Raw genomic sequence first — 19,398 nt, forward strand, 5'->3', positions numbered from 1 at the left:
CTGGGCGAAATGAGGCAGCCAATTGCACACAATAATGTCCCACAAACAGTCGGGAGAGACCAATTTTTTTAAGGTATTATCGCCTCCTAGAAAGTGATCCATCAGTCGACTAACAACTGCGTTGCTGCTTACTGCTAGACAGCCAGAGGCGTTTGGGATAAGGAAACTTGCCTAAGGCTTTGCCTCATCCGGGTCCTCTTGCTGCGAGGCAAGTCACTAAGAGTACTGCAGGAAAAGTGCAAGATATCAATTTAACAATACGATTTAACATCACTTCATGTTTGTGGGACGTTGCTTCGAGCAAACTGTCCGCCTTGTTCGCCCACAGAGAACGCACAGTCACGACACTTTACAGTCCAACTTGTGAAGCGCTATAAGACGTTCTCCCGATGTTAAAGGCGTTGTATCAAATCCAAGAATTATCATTATTACAAGATCCAAATCGGAAGATCGGCTTGAATTAACTTACTGAGTATTTAGCTGCGTCCCTCCCGCCCCCTAATCATAAAAATAATAATCGTCGCCTTTGCTGTGGAGTCCTGTAGCTCAGTGGTTAGAGCACTCGCTTTGCAAGTGAGAGACCTGAGTTCAATTCCAGGCAGAGGGCGAAACCTTGGGCAAGTTTCCTTACTCCACACAGAGCCTAATAATAATCCCTCCAAAACCAAAACAATAATAAATTGGTCATTTTTAATCTACGACTGTTTGTGGGACATTGCTGTGCGCAATTGGCTGCCGCGTTCGCCCACAAATATACACTCAATTCACTTTACAGTGTGTTCTGTGAAGCGCTTTGGGACGTCCTCCCGACGTGAAAAGCACTATATCAAATGCAAGGATTATTATTATTATTATTATTATTACGGGGCCTATCACGTTGGGAGGATGTCCCAAAGCGCTCCGCCCGGCGAAGTGAAGTGACTGTGGCGCGTTGCGGGCGGACGCGGCGGCGGCGGCCGACGTTTTGAAAAGAGACCGAAATTGAGAGGCCTTCGTGCCTCCGAAAAAAGAAAAAAAAAAACCTCCTCCCCGGAGCCGTTCGCTCGCGCCGCCCGCAAAACCGATCGGCAAAACCGTTCGCCTCATCCCTCTGCCCTCTCGGCCCGAATTACTGTGCGCTTCGCCCGCAAACAGCGCGCGGTCACTCCGCTCCGCGCCCCGGCCCGCGAAGCGCTCCGAGAGGCGCCTCCAGGGACCCGAGAAGGCGCCGCACCTCAGGGAAGGGATTTTACTGTATGTATAACACATTGCACGTTGGTGTAAAGCCCAAAGTCCAGCGAAACACGAGCCCCAAAAGTAGCCCCAATGGGGCCCCGGTTCCAACGCGGCGACTCGTGAAACCCGCCCCATTGGGCGTGAAACCCGCCCCATTGGGCGTGAAAACCGCCCCATTGGGCGTGAAACCCGCCCCATTGGCCGTGAAACCCGCCCCATTGGGCGTGAAACCCCGCCCCATTGGCCGTGAAACCCGCCCCATTGGGCGTGAAACCCGCCCCATTGGGCGTGAAACCCGCCCCCATTGGCCGTGAAACCCGCCCCATTGGGCGTGAAACCCGCCCCATTGGGCGTGAAACCCGCCCGATCTGCCGCCCCCCCCCCCCTCGCCACCCCACCCCCGGGCTCCGGGCGTCCGGTCCTTGACTGTCCCCCGGAACTCGCGCTCCGGCAAAGCGGCTCCGGCGGGAGGCGGCCGCGGGGGACCGTTTCCGGCGGCGGCGGCGGCGGAGGGAGAGAGGGACGGACGGCGGCCCCGTGTCCGCGGCCATGAACCGCGTGAGTGACCGTCACCGCTTCACGGCGCCGCTCTCGTCAGTCACCGCCACAACACCGTCACTGTCACACACTGTGACACCGTCACACACTGTACTGTGACACTATCACACACTGTGTCACTGTCACACACTGTGTCACTGTCACACACTGTGACACCGTCACACACTGTGTCACCGTCACACACTGTGTGACCGTCACACACTGTACTGTGTCACTGTCACACACTGTGACACCGTCACACACTGTGTCACCGTCACACACTGTGTGACCGTCACACACTGTGTGACACCATCGTACACTGTGACACCGTCACACACTGTGTCACCGTCACACACTGTGTGACCGTCACACACTGTGTGACACTATCACACACTGTGTCACTGTCACACACTGTACTGTGACACTATCATACACTGTGACACTATCACACACTGTGTGACACTGTCATACACTGTGACACTATCATACACTGTGACACTATCACACACTGTGTGACACCATCATACACTGTGACACTATCATACACTGTGTCGCAGATGATGAGGAAGGTGAGGGGGGCAGAGAGGGCGAGGTGGTGGGTGGTGGTGGGTGGTGGTGGGTGACGAGGGGCAGGTGGATGAGGCCGATGGCGGATGTTAAGTATTTTAGATGAAAAGAAGTCCATGACCTCCTCGCACTTGGCATTTGATACGAAGATTGAGGAGGCCTGAGGGGGTCACGGAGGAGGTAGTGGGTGGTGGAAAAAAGGATTTTGGGGTTGTGTTTAGCCTCCAAGATGACGATGCAGTAATAGGCCGTATTTGTGCGTGTCAAAGAACGGCGGTGGCTGTGGAGATGCTCGAGCCACAGTTGGCGGTGGACTGTAAGGCCAGTTTTCTGCCATAATAATAATAATAATAATAATAATCCTTGCATTTGATATAGCGCTTTTCACGTCGGGAGGACGTCCCAAAGCGCTTCACAGAACACACTGTAAAGTGAATTGACTGTATATTTGTGGACGAACGCGGCAGCCAATTGCGCACAGCAATGTCCCACAAACAGTCGTAGATTGAAAATGACCAATTTATTATTGTTTTTGGTTTTGGAGGGATTATTATTAGGCTCTGTGTGGAGTAAGGAAACTTGCCCAAGGTTTCGCCCTCTGCCTGGAATTGAACTCAGGTCTCTCACTTGCAAAGCGAGTGCTCCAACCACTGAGCTACAGGACTCCACATCTGCGCCATCTGCGCTCGAGCAGCCGGGTTTGGGTTTTTTGGCGGCGGAGATGGTTGTTGTACCAGGGGGATCGGGTGGGTTTGGAGATGGTCCTGGATTTTAGGGGGACGAGGGAGTTGAAGGTGAAGAAGAGGTTATCATGGAGCAGCTGGACGGCTGCTGCAGGATCTCCGCGGGTGGAAGGCCAGACTGATAGGATGTCTGATGATGAGAGGGCCTTTGTGAGGGCGGTAAAGGATGGTTGAGGGTTTGGTGGAGGAGAGAGGGATGTGTGAGGAGAAGGAGATGAAAAAGTGGTCCGAGATGGCCTTGTCCACTATGCTGAGTCGGAAATGTCAAGGCCGTGGGTGACAACGAGGTCAAGTGCATGACCACGGTTGTGGGTAAGCGAATTTATATGGAGGGTGAGGTTTAGGGAGGAGAGGAGGGCAGTGAATTCGGCAGAAGTGGTGCAAGGGGAGTTTAGGTGGTGGTTGAAATCGCCCATTATGAGTAGGCGCTCGGAGCAGAGGGACAGGGAAGAGAGGAGAGTGGAGATGTCTGTGTGGAAAGAGCCGACGGGCGGTAAACAAGGATTTTCAAAGGGAGAGAGGGGCGGAAAAGGGTGGGGTGCTCGAAGGAGGGGATGCAGCCAGAGGAGTAGGGAGGCTTTGGAGATGAAGGCCACCCCGCCGCCACGTTAGTTTGGACGGGGGGTGTGGTGGAAGGTGTAGCCTGGAGGGGAGGCTTCCACTAGTGGGACGGGGTCACTGGGGGAGAGCCAGGTTTCAGTGAGCCCAAGAATGTCAAGGCGTTCGTCCAGGATGAGGTCGTGGATGGTGAGGGCTTTATTTGAGAGGGAACGGACATTTTGGAGGGAAATGCGGGTGGGTTTGCTGGAGGGGGGGTGGGGGAAGTAGAGAGTGGTGCAGAGAGGATTTTGGGTTGTACAGGAGAGATGGTTGTGGAGAGTGATGTGAGTGGAGAGTTGGGGAGGGTACGTATGAGGGAAGGGGAAGTTGGGTTTGCCTTAAGGAGGCGGTTTGAGCGGAGGGAGGGAGGGGTGGGACACGTGGGGTTGCTGCTCTGGGACAGCCAGTGCCGGGAGCCACGATGGGCCCGGCGGAGGATGCCCAGGCTGGAGCAGAGGGAAGTGGTGATGGGGTCGAGGAGAGAGAGAAGGCGGGGAGGGCGGTGGGAAGGAAGGACTTTAAAGGTTTACTATTCAAAAAGAGAAGGGAGTTTGTCCCGGTGTCCTTGCCAACATTCCCCCAAATAAATTTCGTAGCTGTTTGTGGGACATTGCTTTGTACAATTGTGCTGCTGAGTTTGCCTACAAATACACAGTTACTTCATTTCACAGTAATTCCCGTGAAGCACTTTGAAAAGTCCTTCCAACATGATAATGCTCTATACCAAATACAAGATTAATTTTATTATTATTATTGTACACTATTGTAAGTACTGCAATATACTGTACTGTACAGTACAGTACTGTAGAGAATTACACTAATACACCGTATTGTTTATCTTGGATAAAGCATTGACATATTTAACAGTGCAACACATTGTAATAAAGGACATCACAGCACATCACGTTACAGTGCAGTGTGAGGTATTACAGCACGTGGGTGAGGTGAATCGCTATTTAAATTATTATTTAATTACTTGTCAACTGTAGGACTTGACTTGTCAATTGAATTTGAATGTGTGAGTCTGATTTAAAATTGATACAAACTTAAAAAGTTTTAAAATAACATTTTTAACCGTGCACCTGACCCCAAAAATTACAATAATAAATTGATCACTTCAATCCACGACTGGTTGTGGGACGCCGCTGTGCTCAATTGGCTGCCGTGTTTCGCTCACAAAATATACAGACAATTCACTTTAGAGTATATTCTGTGAAGCGCTTTGAGACGTCTCGAAGACATAAGGCGCTATATCAAACGCAAGGATTATCATTATTGTCATACTTGTCGGGACTATTATTTGAGCGGAAGGAAAATAATATGTCTAGAAAATGAAAAGGACCTGGAGGTCCTGATTGACAATAAATTGTAGCTCTCCCAACAGTGCTCTGTGGCAGTGGGTAAAGCAAACCAGCAGTTGGGATGTATCAAAAGATCAATAGCAGCCAAAATAGTGGGGTAATCCTGCCACTGTATAAATTATTGGTGAGACCATTTTTGCCCACAAATATACAGTCAATTCACTTTACAGTATATTCTGTGAAGCGCTTTGAGACTTCGAGATAACCTGAAAAGCGCTATATCAAATGCAAGGATTATTATTATTTTATTATTACTTTGAGTACTGTGTTCAGTTCTGGTCACTGCAGTACAAAAAGAATATTGAAGAAATCGAGAAGATACAGAGGAGGGGAACCAGAATGATTGAGGGAATGGAGGGACTGGACTATGAGGAGCGACTAAGTAAATTGAGCATGTTCACACTGGAAAAGAGAAAAGTGAGAGGCAACGTGATTGCTGTCTTTAAGATTCTAAAGGGGCAACAATATAGATCAATTTGTCCAGAATAATAAAACCAAAGGACTCGGCCCGCGATTGAAGGGGGAAATTCAGAACGAACCTGTGGAACAGGCTCCCTGGAGAGATGGTTGAAGCAGGAAGTGTTGATTCCCGCAAACATGGATGAGGTAGTTTTCTTTTAGGAAATAACATTACGGGATATAGTACATAGGTAGTTTGGGACATATGTGCAAGCGACCGCCGGGAAGGTGGAAGGTGAACTAGTTGGACTTTGGTCTTTTCTCGTCCAGCATTTCTTATGTTCTTATGCACTTTCCTGGTAGGTCCTATGTTTAAGAAATGAGACTCTCTTGAAGCAAGCAGCTGCTGCAATCCTCAGGTAAGGGTCACTTTGTTCTTTGTAGAGGATGAGAATTTTGTTCAGATATTTATAACCAGGAGGCCAGGGAAAGGTAACCAAAGCACTGCCAGAAAGATAAATCTTAATGCTGAAATGCATTTTCTGTTTTTTTTTAATATAGTTTAACAACAAATGTGCTTTGTCATAGAATCATAGAATTATACAACACAGAAGGAGGCCATGCGGCCCATCGTGTCTGTGCCGGGCTCTTTAAAAAGAGCTATTCAATTCAATCCCACTCCCCCGCTCTCTCCCCATAGCCCTGCAAACTTGTCCTCCCCAAATAATTATCTACTTCTCTCTTAAAAGTTGTTATCAAATCGGCTTCCACCACCCTTTCAGGCAAAGCATTCCAGACCCCAACAACTCGCTGTGTGAAAACATTTCTCCTCACCTCCCATCTATTTTAATAACTATTTTAAATCGGTGCCCTCGGGTTAGCGACCCACCCACCAGTGAAAATAGTTTCTCCTTGTTCACCCTATTGAATCCCCTCATAATTTTGAAATTGGTGACTTGTTTACCAATTACCAGATTCTTACCTTGAGAAATGTATGACTCAAAATAGTGGAGCCGTGTTATATAATAATCTTCTATCTTCTTCCTATACTAATATTCTTCTATACTAATAAAACGACAATGTCTGCCTCTGCTTCAAGAAGGATCTCAATAACCGATTAACGTAGAGGCATGATTTATACCTCATCAGAAAGGTTTTGTGCCTAGGAGTGACATGGGCATATTTATTTTCAGGTATCTCCTATTGTTCATGAGTTATTTTCAGTTTTGCATTTTTTGCTGCAGTTATACCTGGTGGCTACCGAGTCATAGTGGCACTTTGACATCATGCGTCTCAGAGCACATATGTATGTACGCACTCACTGCAGTTACACCTAGTGATGAAGCTAAGCCGAGGCAACAACAATAAAACTACATTTTTAAAGTGCCGAGTCCTCCCACTGAGTCCTACCAAAAGAAATCCTCCCACAGGAGTCCTCCCAGATGAGTATAGATAAAGATGGAATGTCTGTGTGTCTGTCTGTGTGTCAATCTACACACATAATGGATCCTTTGATTGCAAGCGTAGCTGCAATGGGTACAGCTAGTATTACATAAAGGTGATCAAGATCTGTAATTGTGAAAGTTTTACAGAATGTCCTGATCTCTGATGACTTTTTGTGTTTATTTGCTTCTCAGGCTGACTGCTTCCAGACAACTCCCTCCGTACTCAGCAGGTTAGAGAATCTTTTCACTTATTTAGAAGTGTTAATTAGCAGAAAGGATCTAGGTACCAGGAATAGTATGCACAACTTCTGCCTCCTGGTGTTTCATGCCCAGAGTTCCTTTGCGAAGCTTTTACAGACAACTGCCTGTGAGCAAAATCCATGAGAAGGGATGGACTTGTTGTAACTTTTATTAAATTCATGTGAGAATACGTAATAGATTTGGACTCGGGAGCATTTTAATTAAGTAAAATCTACATTGCATCCTCAGGTAATGTCCAGGCCGACAAGAGGCATTACAAGTCAATGCCCACCCATGGGATTGGGAGGTATAAATACCTCCTCCCAAAGGAAGTGGTAAGCAATATCTTTTGTTCATGACTTGATTACAAATTCAGCACATGGATGGTATTGGAATGAACCATGTGATTCATTGTGAAATTCAGGAGATAAGTTGTAAAATTAGAGTTGTAGAAAGTAAACTTTGGTTTTAAAATAAAGCTATGTTGTTTGTTGACTAAATCAGGGGTAGATCAACAACAACAACTTGCATTTATACAGCGGCATTTACATAGGGTAATGACTATTGACTTGGAGCACTTTACAATGATAGGGCTGGACACTGAGGGAGGGGAGATGTGGGAGGTGACCATAGGCGCAGTCACAGATGTAGGTGTTTAAGGCTGATTTTAAAGGAGGATGAAGAAGTTTTATAATGTTTTACAGAATTTAAAAAAAAACTGTTTGCTTTGAATAAAAAAAGTAATGCACTGAAGGGATTGGTACTTGCAGTGTGAAGTACTATTTGCCACTTATTAATCATTACATGTGTCATTGTCAAATGACCTGGTAGAAGAAACACTCCTTTTAATTCTTTGTCATATCCTCTTGAAGACCTCACATTTAGAACCTGAGAGGCGGCCAAAAGCCATTCACTGACAGCAGCAGTGAGGGACCTCATGAATCAGAGGTAATCATGATCTCTTTTTGGCTGTGGAGGCACATCAGATGTGTCATTGAAAACGTTCGAAGCATTTGAGGGAAATTGAAGCCGTACCTTCTGCCACTACACTCTAATCTCTGGAACTCATACAAAAGCCTACAAAATACACAGTCATTATACTTTACAGTATATCCTGTGAAGTGTTTGAGATGTCCTCCCAACGTGAAAGGCGCTGTAACAAATGCAAGGATTAGTATTATTAATTCCCTGCTTCAATGCCTCTGCCTTGTCCCCTCTTTATCTATATTCAAATCCCACCTGAAAACCTATTTCTTTGACTGTGCCAATGGTCACCTCTCACTCACCCTTTGTCCTTCCTTGATGTTCAACTCCACCACTGTACAGCGCTGTGAGACATTATCCTGTAGGAAGGGCACTCTACAAATGCAAGTTGTTAATCCATGTTTTCCTGTTCTGTAGTTCCTCTGTGCTTATTCCTTGGAAAATGTGCCCAAAAGAACTGAGAACAATTACGTATGCCACATCACCCTTCAGCCATTTATATGTGAGCTACCCTAAGTTGGACCTGTCTAGTCAGTCTACTTGGGCCGAAGGCCTGTTTCTGTGCTATAACTTTCTATGTAAGTCAAAGCTGTGAAACTCTTGACATTTTTAGGACCCGCAGTTAACATTAACAAAAAACAAATTGCAATAATATAGCGTTCTTCACACAGGATAGTGTCTTGAAGCACTGCACAATGGCAGGGTTGGAAACTGGCCAAAGGAGAAAAGGGAGGTGACCACAGTTGGGGTCGGCTGATCAAAGAATATATAAAAAAAAGTGTCCAAGCTTTTCTGATACTTTAGCGGGCAAATGCTTTCATATAGAGATAAAATTCATTTCATGGCTGTTTGTGTGACATTACTATGTGCAAATTGGCTGTCACTTCTACCTACAAAATACACAGTCAGCATACTGCACTACTGTAAAATCCTGTGAAGTGCTTTGAGATGGCTTGACGACCTGATAAGGCGCTATATCAAATGGAAAGATTGTTATGAAATACCTGTGTAAAATGCATAAAGGTTTCAGCTGCTTGGTTTTTCAACAGGTACGGAAGAAGAAGGATAAGCTCCAAATGAAGGAGGTGAAATTGGGCACTGACACCGTGTACGGTTCCCTGAATATCAGCGTAAATGGCTTCAACTTGACCCTTGTCGAGCACTACAATCAGTACATCCACAAGCTCTGCAATCAACTTGGGATCAAAGTAGAAGAGAGGTAACCATCAATGCTATACGTTAGTCACCCCATAATTTCAATTCAAAGAATCATAGAATTATACAGCGCAGAAGGAGGCCATTCAGCCCAACATGTATGTGCCGGCGCTTTGAAAAGAGCTTCCAAATCAATCCCACTCCCCATAGCCCTCCCCAAATAATTATCTACTTCTCTCTTAAAAGCTGTTATCGAATCAGCTTCCACTACCCTTTCAGGCAATGCATTCCAGATCCAGACAACTCGCTGTGTAAACCAAATTGCTCACCTTCCCTCTGTTTATTTTAACAACTATTTTAAGTCGGTGTCCTCGGGATAGTCCAGTGGAAATAGTTTCTCCTTGTTCACCCTATCAATCCCCTCATAATTTTTAAAACTTATATTAAGTCTCCTCTAAACCTGCTCTGCTCCAAGGAGAATAATCCCAGCTTCTCTAGCTTCTTCTGATAACTGAAGTCCCTCATTCCTGGTACCATCCTGGTAAATCTCCTTTGTACCCTCTCCAAAGCCTTGACATCCTTCCTGAAGTGTAAAGCCCAGAACTGAACACAGTCTGTAGCTGAGGCCTAACCAGGTTCATCATAACTTCCTGATTCTTGTACTCTATGCCCTATTTATAAAGCCGAGTATCCCGTATGCTTTTTTAACAGCTTTATCTCCCTGTCGTGCCATCATCAAAGATTTACTTATATGAACCCCCAGGTTTCTCTGTTCCTTCAGCCACTTTAAGATTGTACCATCAGCTAATATTGCCTCTCCCCGTTCATCATCCCAAAATGCATCACTTTGCACATTTCCCCACATTAAACTTCATCTGAGACGTGTCTGCCCATTTTACCAGTCTGTCTATGTCCGTTTGCAGTCAGCTATTGTCTTCCTCACTGTTTACTGCTTTTCCTAGCTTAGTATCATCTGCAAACTTGGAAATTGAACTCCCTATACCCAATTCCAGATCATTTATATAGATCAAAAACAGCAGTGATCCCAATACCGACACCACTGTCAACCACTGCCACCAGAACACCACTGCACACTTCCCTCCAGTGACAAGAATAACCGTTCACCACTACATTCTGCTTTCTGTCTCCCAGCCAGTTCTGTATCCAAACTGCCACTGTCCTTTTAATACCGTGGGCTTCTGTTTTGCTTACAAGTCTCTTATGTGTCACTTTATCAAACGCCTTTTGAAAATCCATATAAACTCCATCAACTGCACTACCTCTCCGTCACTTCATCAAAAAACTCTTATCGCGTTTGTTAGACATGATTTACCTTTAACAAATCCGTGTTGGCTGTCCTTTATTAACCCATATTTTTCTAAGTGAAAATTTATTTTGTCCCGGATTATAATCTCTAGAAGTTTCCCCACTACTTGACGTTAGGCTGACTGGCCTGTAGTTCCCGGATTTATCCTTCTGCCCTTCAGATTCAAATAGAGTGTCAAAAAAGTGGCATAAATATCTGCGGGTTAATTAATTTCACGGCTTAATTGATAATGCAATACATGTTTATATATGTATAGCGACTTTCATGTCAGGAGGATAATTAAATAACATGATAGTCACNTTTTTAACCTGGAAGATACATCTTTTTCCTCTTCCCCTAAACCAATCAAAAAACCTTCATTGAGTGGCCTTTTCGTCCAACGCACATCTTTTTCAAATGACTTTGTTGGAGAACCTTCCCTTGCCATATCCTCTTAGATTTCTGAGGCCTGAACCTAGTCTTAACCTGAAAGGCCATTTTGTCATAATTTTTAAAATCTTGCAGAATAGTGGGAAGTTATTAAATCCAGTCTTAATCTGGAAGCCAATTTTCAGCAGTCCTTAAAAAACAGCCTTCAACAACAACAATTTGCATTTATATAGCGCCCCTCAAGCAGGATAACGTCCCAGAGCGCTTCCAAATTAAGTCTGAATTCAAGACATTTTTTTTCCACGCTTTTGCACGATCTTAAATTTTAAGATGGAGTCCTGTAGCTCAGTGGTTAGAGCACTCGCTTTGCAAGCGAGAGACCTGGGTTCAATTCCAGGCAGAGGGCGAAACCTTGGGCAAGTTTTCTTACTCCACACACCTGATAATAATCCCTCCAAAACAAAATAATAATAAATTGGTCATTTTCAATCCACGACTGTTTGTGGGACACTGCTGTGCGCAATTGGCTGCCGCGTTTCGCCCACAAATATACGATCAATTCACTTTACAGCATATTCTGTGAAGCACTTTGAGACATCTAGAAGATGTGAAAAGTGCTATATTAAATGCAAGGATTATTATTATTATTAAAAATCAAATTGGTCCCACAGGCTTGGATTTCTGCTGTTTAGAATCTGTCACTCCTTTCATTGACTTGTGTTGTTTGTTTTTCAATTAGGAAGCAATGTTTTTATGATGTACTGAGAAATCTTTACACTTTCCTGAATTTGCTCTAACGCCGTTGAGGTATTAAATAATGCTTATCTGTGTTTTTCATACTCCAGCTATGCAATACCGACCAAATCCACAGAGATTTCACTGTTGCAGGAACAGGGCACAAAGACATATCTGGAAGCTATTATTACCACTCATGAGAGGATTATACAGGTATTTATTTTCTATCATCGTTTTGTTTGTACTATTGGAGAAGAGAATATGTGGCCACAGGATAACCTTCACTACAGGTTTGATTGGCAAATGTATAGTTTGGGACACGTGACAAGCTACTGCCAGGATAGTGGAAGGCGAATTAGATGGACCTTCGTCTTCTTTCGTCGAGCAAATGCTAAAAATAAAAAAAAGTATGTTGTAAATTAAGCAGGTAACGCCTTCCAGCAGAGTTTGCCCTAAGCCTCAGAGGTTTCTGATCGACTATCAGGCAGACATCTGCGTTCAGTGTGGTGGAAGGATGTCAGCTTGTGAAGGACTAGCCACCTTGATGTTCTCAAGGTCCAAGTCCAATGCCACATTCCAAGCTTACTCAGCACCAGCTGCTCAATCCAGGTGAGGGTCTTTGGCAAATAGACATGCTGCTGTGAAGCCACCTCTGCCTTCAGGGTGCTCAGCGACAGGTCAATGTAGGCCAGAGCCCTCCCTCCCTGTGTTTGCCACAACTTCATCTCACTGCTTGATCCTGGACTTTGCACAGATGGGCCGGTGGAAGCCCCTCCACAACTGCAAATAACTCATTGTGTGAAGCGCTTTAACACATTTTAATGTGACCGGGTTACCCCAAATACAAGCTTTATTTTTCTTGCTGGTTGATTTATGAAGCCAATGCTTTCCCTAAAATGACACGAAAGTACAAAAACTTGTCATTGTGTAAAACAGTGCAAACAGTCTCCATAGAGATGTTTGGTCCTTTTGAATATTAATTCCTTTCCCTCCGTTGAATTCAGCCAATGTCATACTGGTCCTTGAGTAAAGACAGCTCATATGTAGATAATGTGCTCCTATACCAGGTTGCCAAGTAAATTATTTTATATTTATTAATATTGTGGGCAAATATAAGAGTTTGTGATAAAAACTTTTTTTTAATCCAAGCACTGTGTATTATATCTTAACTGTTCAGGTTAGTGGTTTGAGTTCAACTCTGGCCCCAATTCTCGTGGAAGTCCTCAACATGAATCAGCCTGAAGGGATACAGCTGTCAATCAAGGAGGTATGTACCAACATGATTATTTTGAAAACCTCTGTGGCTCAGTCCAATTAGACTGCAGACATATCTGTCCTTTTCTCTCTATTGTACTGGGACCAGTGGAAAAAAAACACAGTAATGAGATACTGTCTCTCAATTCTGAGTCAGTTGTTTTGAAGCACGAAGCAAAACTTCGATCTGGCTATGACCCCGGTTTATGTGTTGAAATAAAATGATGACTTCAGCTGGAATTAGATGTGCCTGCCTGTCTCTGAGTTCATGTGTAGGTCGCCACGTCTATCTAAATTTGTTCTGGAAATAGCACCCAAATCTCTTGTCAAGTTAGAATGCTTATGCAGACCGCTGATGTCTTTGGTCTCTCTCCGAATGAATTTTGTTTTGATGCTGTCCTCATTCTCAAAGGGTTTGGGGGCATAGAAATCAGAGAAATGTACAGCACGGAAGGAAGGCGTTCACACCGGCTCTCAAACAACAACAACAAAATTACATTTGTATAGCGCCTTTCACGTCGGGAGGACGTCCCAAGGCGCTGGACAGTCAATGGTTCAGACCCGAGCTGGGGGTTGGGACCGGGGCAGGAGCGGAAGCAAGTTGATCGAAAGCACTGTCGAAGAGGAAGGACTTGAGATGGGTCTTGAAGGAGGCAAGGGAGGGGGCGAAGTGGAAGGACTGCGGGAGTTCCTGAGGGTGGGGGCAAATGGCAGAAGACCCACCGGCCAATAGTGAGGTGAGCAAGGCGGGGCTCCTGAAGCAGGCTGGAGCCCGCAGTTTGGGACATGGCACGGATGTGGGGTAGAAAGGATAGTTGAGGGTCAAACAAGACTCCCAAGATTCTGGACTGGCTTAGCAAGATGGCGTGAGCAACCATGGATGGTGATGCTGTCAGCGCCTGAGGTGAGGAGGCGCTAACGGAAGCCAATCAGGAGAGCTCGGTCTTCCTCACGTTCAACTGAAGAAAGTTAGCTCTCATCCACGACTTGATGTCCGACAGACATTCTGTCAGTACAGCAGTGGTCCTGGAGTCAAGGACGGAGGCAGAGAGGTAGAGTTGGGTGTCATCCGTATACATGTGGAAGTTGACCCCATGTCTGTGGATGATGTCACCAAGAGGGAGCATATAAATGTTGAAGAGCAGGGGACCAAGGACAGAGCCCCGAGGAACGCCACACAAGATGGTGCTGGGGCTAGAGGAGAAACCATTTGTGGAGATGAAGTGCAGGCGGTGTGAGAGGTACGATCTGAACCAATCAAGGACAGAGCTATGAGGGTTGAGAGGAGAGGCGGTGGGTGAGAATAGAGCGGTCGACGTGTGTTCATTCAATCTCACTGCCGCATACCCCTTCAAGCCTTCATCCTTCATTATTAATAATTAAATTAAAAGACGTCTCAACGACTATATCAAATGCAAGGATAATTATATATTATAATTTACCCTATCAAAACTCCTCATTATTTTGTACACCTTTTATCAGCTCCTGCCTCAACCTTCCCCAGGTCTCCCTGCTGCACTTCCTATTTCTCCATTGCAAAGAACTGATAAAAGGAAGAGAAATGATAACCTAGATAGGGCTTACCTTTTCTTCTCATAGCAGGATTCAAAACAAAGGGATTTTGTATTATAATTAGAACTACATTGGTTAGAAAAAGACAAGACTTTTCTTCACATAAAGACTATAATATAGGTTGCAGAATCAATAGGTGTATATGAAAGGGAGATAGATACTTAAGAAGTACAGCTATTAAGGAATATGGAAAAAAGGTAAGGAAATGGAGTAGTAGCTGTAGTCAAATAAAATGGTTGAACACGCTCGAGAGGCCCTAATGAGCTTCTCCGTTTTCCCAGGCTGTTACATATGTGACTTTATGTTATTGCTGAGAGTGCCCAATAAAAGCCTGGGTAAAAGACTTCAAAGCCCCCATGGCCTTGCTCCTCCCTACCTCTATGATCTGCTAACTCCATATCAACCTGTCCACTCCCTCTGCTCAGCATTCTCCATGTCCCATTGCTTGCCCCACCATTGGGGGTCAGGCCATCAGTCTCTCTACCCTCACCCTTTGGAACTCCATCCCACAGTCCCTTCGCTTCACTGGCTCCGTTGGTACATTTCACGATCATCTTCTTCGTCTGGGCCTTTGTTTACCCTCCTACCCCTACCCCCCATGCCCTCCACCCCTCCTGATCCCAAGCCCCTGCTCGGGTCCAAATCCCTGACTGGCCAACGCCTTGGGACATCCTTCCACTGTACAAATGTAATTTGTTGTTTGCGTTTGGGCCTTCGCTCCCTCTCTTTTGCACTTCGATTGATATTGGAATTTGGGGTCTGAAACATTATAGTTATTAACCGACAAATCAAGCTGACCTCTGTTGTGGTCTCCGCGGTCTAGTTCTTAATTAAAGTGATCCCACAGTATTCCATGATACTGTTGATGATTGACTAGCCAGCCCGGCTTGTCAGCATGACTGAGAGCCCTGACTAGTGAGTAGGGATTATTTGCACTTGGCTCCTGTTAAAACTCTTTAACGGGTGGGGTTCAGTGGTTTGGGATGACCTCCCGATGTGAAAAGTGCAATAAAATGGAATTTATTGTTGTTGATTTAGCTGGAAAAATAGTGGGAAGCTTGCCAGGCAATGCTCTTATAGGCAAGCTACGCCGGTTTAACTGGTTAAATCCCAGCAGAACACAATGTAAGCTGAATCTTCAGAGAGAAGCACCAAGTGGGCCTCTCTCTGTCATAGGACTTTTTTTAGTCTGTAGTGAACGACAGAGCATCTTACATAGAGAGCTGGAAGTTGATCACCTTTTTGGCAACCAGGGAATTTGAAAAGAGAAGAGAGTTTCTCATGGTTTCCTGGCCAACAATTCCCTAAATAAAACCACATTCACTTCACAGCTGGTTGTGGGACATTGCTGTGTCCAAATTGGCTACCGATTTTGCCGACAAAATACACAGTCACTCCACTTTAGATTATATCCTGTGAAGCTCTTTGAGTTGTGTCGAAATGTGATACAGTGCTATATTAAATGCAAGGATTAGTATTATAATAACAATAATAATAATAAACTCTGCATTTAATATAGCGCCTCACATCTGGAGGACATTTCAAATGCTTCGTAGGATTTACTGTAAAGTGTAGTAACTGTATTTTGTAGGCCAATAATGTGTGACACTGTGTGGGAGTTGGAAGGGATCTAAAAGATGTCAAATGTGGACCGGACTATTTTTCTAATTGCAAGATGACAACTGCAGGTACAAGTTTCTTCACCCATACATGGTTGTATATTTGAAGAAACTTGTACCTGCATAACTCTTTCCTCTTCTCCCTCCTTATCCCACCCCATCCCCGGGGATTGATAATGTGATCTCCCTGTGGAACAGAACCAGATTTATGGAATGACAATCAAAGTGCATTGTTTTTTTCATTGTTTTACATGTTCCACTATCATACTCACACACTGTTCATAAAAACATTAAAAAAGTTAATTTATTATTTTAATTTTTGCACAAAATCCATGAGAATTTATATTTCACAAAAAATAATGAATTCACTTTAACACTATATCCTTGTTAATATCCTGAGGAACGCATTGATGGAATATAATTTTTGTGGCTTTGTATCTGACAAAAACATGTTAAGAAGCTGAAAAATACTGTGAGAATATATTCGGCACTGAAAGAGTTGATGAAGCAGATAATTTAGCGCAAAGCAATGCCAGCTGTAATCCCAATCGCTGCGGTTCAACCAAATTTTCCGCATGGCAGATAGTAATTGCTTCTCACTGTTTTCACAGCCCACTGTAGCTGATTTCAATGCACGGTTTAAGGCTCGGCCAGAATTGGAAGGACTGATGGCACAGATGAGTTGAGAAGAAATCCGAGGGAGAAGAGTACTGTGGCTTCAATGTCACCAGCCACGTTACGAGGTCACCTTCGGTTGCCCTCCGAGAGTCATTACCAAATGAATATTGTCAGTATCGCTTTGTTTCACAGATCTCTTGCGAAGCAGCTAAATTATTGTACCTGTTGCATAATGCATTTTAATAAAATTTGAAATATTTTCCTTTGCAATGTAATTTTTCCTGAGATCTCATGACTGGCAGCATCCTTGCCTCATAAATCAGAAGGTTGTGAGTTCAAGTCCATAGTCTAGGTTGGCACTGCACTCCACTGCAGTGCAGGGAAAGCGAGTTGCGTAGTCAGTGATGCCGTCCTTCAATTGAGATGCTAAACAAAGGTCCCATCTGCTTGTTCAGGTGGACATCAAAGGTCCCAAGGCACAATTTGAAGAGTTTCTCCCAGTGTCCTGGCCAACAACCCCCCCAGATAAAACTGGTCATTCACTTTGTGGCATTTTGTGGGACATTGCTGTGGGCAAATTGAATGCTGCATTCACCTGTACGCTTTACAGTAAATCCTGTAATGCACTTTGAAATGTTTTAACGATGACCCGATAAGGCACTATATCAAATGCACTATATCAAATTATATTGTATAATTAGAAATACCATCTTATTTATAAAGATGCTCACTCACAATTCATTGGCTGTGAAAAGCTATTACTGTGCTGTCATCAGCTGTGCCCTGGAGTGCTGCAGACGTGACTATTTTGTAATAATGATAATAATAATCTTTAATAATAATCCTTGCATTTGATATAGGGCTTTTCATGTCTTCTCGGTGTCTCAAAGCGCTTCACAGTATATACTGTAAAGTGAATTGACTGTATATTTTTTGTGGGCGAACGCGGCAGCCAATTGCGCACAGCAATGTCCCACAAACAGTCGTGGATCGAAAATGACCAANTTTATTATTGTTTTTGGTTTTGGAGGGATTATTATTAGGCTCTGTGTGGAGTAAGGAAACTTGCCCAAGGTTTCACCCTCTGCCTCGAATTGAACCCAGTCTCTCACTTGTAAGGCGAGTGCTCTAAGCACTGAACTACACAGACTCCACAGTAGGTGAAATGTAGCAGAAAATTGCACACAGAAAATTGTCCCACAGTCATGGTTTGAGTGACCCAATTTTTTTTTGAGGGATTATTACTCCTGGAAAGCGATCCGCCAATCGACTAACAACCGGCTGACTGTGGCGCTGAGGCATCCTGCGTTACAGAGCACGCACGTAGCCAAACAGCGGCGGGAACAACGTAAAGAACACAGACGAAGCCAAGCCGTGGCAACAACAACAACAAAATGACATTTTTAAAACACGTCGGGAGTACGTGTACATTTATATTTGTCATTATAAAGATGCCCAAGCGAAAGTCAAACCTTTCAAGGTTAAGTGTGTGTGTCTGTGTGTCAATCTACCTTCCACATTGAATCCTTTCATTGCCGGGGTAGCTTGTACGCTGTAAAGTGAATTGACTGTCTATTCTGTGACACCGCCCTGAACAGTTACGAAATATCAATACGCTTCTGTAGAGTCCATGTGGGTGTTCATTATCGCTTACACTGAACGTCATTTCCACTGATTGAATTTGGAGTGCACTGCTGTGCATCAGAAGAACCCACAACCTGCTCCAACGAGGTTCAGCCGCTCGCCTGCGGTTCCTTTGAGGGTCGATCGGCGCTCAACGCCCCCCATCACTGAGCAAAAAAGAAAAAAAACCTTGTGAACGCGCGATGAGAGTCTGTCCCCGTAGCTCTGGTTTGGCCGCCGACTGTCGATCGGCGACACCACGACGTGCGTCAGATAAATAAATTCAGGGAAGCGTCACGCTCTAACATCTTCGTACTCCGGTTCCACGGCCCCACCCTGTTGGCCCCGCAGTCCTGTAGCTCAGCGGTCAGACCACTCGCCCCCGCAAGCGGGAGGACCTGGGTTTGATACCCGGCCGGGCCAAACGTTGGGCAAGTTTCCTGACTCCACGCACACGCGCACACACGCGCGCACACGCGCACACGCACGCGCACACGCGCACACACGCCTCTGTGCACCGAGCAGTGGGTAGGAACCCGGTTCTGACTCCGGGGGGTAACGATTCCGGGGGTTATGATTCTTTCCAAATAAATGAAAACAGTCACTTCGAGACCCACGGCTGTTTGTGGGGACACCGCTGTGCGCAATTGGCTGCTGCGTCCCGTCCACAAATGGGGGGGGGGGGGGGGGAGGGGAGGGGATGGGGGGAGGGGGGGGAGTGGGGGGAGGGGTTGGAGGGGAGGGGTTGGGGGGAGTGGGGGAGGGGTTGGGGGGAGTGGGGGGAGGGGATGGGGAGTGGGGGGAGGGGTTGGGGGGAGTGGGGGGGGGGGGGGGGGGGGGGGGGGGGGGGGGGGGGGGGGGGGGGGGGGGGGGGGGGTGGGGGGGGGGGGGGGGAGGGGAGGGGGGAGTGGGGGGGGGGGGAGGGGATGGGGGAGTGGGGGAGGGGAAGGGGAGTGGGGGAGGGGAGGGGGGAGTGGGGGGGGTGGGGGGAGTGGGGGGATGGGGAGGGGTTGGGGGGAGTGGGGGAGGGGTTGG

The 19,398-nt window shown here is 45.7% G+C and overlaps 1 protein-coding gene across 1 annotated transcript; it reads left to right on the forward strand.

Moving 5' to 3' along the window:
* Positions 1-1,698: 1,698 nt before the first annotated feature.
* mrpl48 (mitochondrial ribosomal protein L48) lies at positions 1,699-16,999 on the forward strand. The gene is made up of 8 exons (XM_042334276.1): positions 1,699-1,773; positions 5,786-5,841; positions 7,060-7,097; positions 7,357-7,442; positions 9,141-9,310; positions 11,788-11,890; positions 12,855-12,944; positions 16,734-16,999. The coding sequence occupies exons 1-8, from the start codon at positions 1,765-1,767 to the stop codon at positions 16,806-16,808; spliced, it is 627 nt and encodes a 208-aa protein (XP_042190210.1). The 5' UTR covers positions 1,699-1,764; the 3' UTR covers positions 16,809-16,999.
* Positions 17,000-19,398: the final 2,399 nt, after the last annotated feature.

The sequence above is a fragment of the Callorhinchus milii genome, unplaced genomic scaffold (assembly GCF_018977255.1).
Source record: "Callorhinchus milii isolate IMCB2004 unplaced genomic scaffold, IMCB_Cmil_1.0 Scaffold4, whole genome shotgun sequence".
Lineage (NCBI taxonomy): Eukaryota > Metazoa > Chordata > Chondrichthyes > Chimaeriformes > Callorhinchidae > Callorhinchus > Callorhinchus milii.

What these genes read in the sequence shown, in the direction of transcription:
- mrpl48 (XM_042334276.1), top strand. An exon ending in ACCTCCTCCCAAAGGAAGTG is followed by an intron (nt 7,443 to 9,140) that starts GTAAGCAATATC and finishes GTTTTTCAACAG; the next exon opens with GTACGGAAGAAGAAGGATAA. An exon ending in CTCATGAGAGGATTATACAG is followed by an intron (nt 11,891 to 12,854) that starts GTATTTATTTTC and finishes TTAACTGTTCAG; the next exon opens with GTTAGTGGTTTGAGTTCAAC.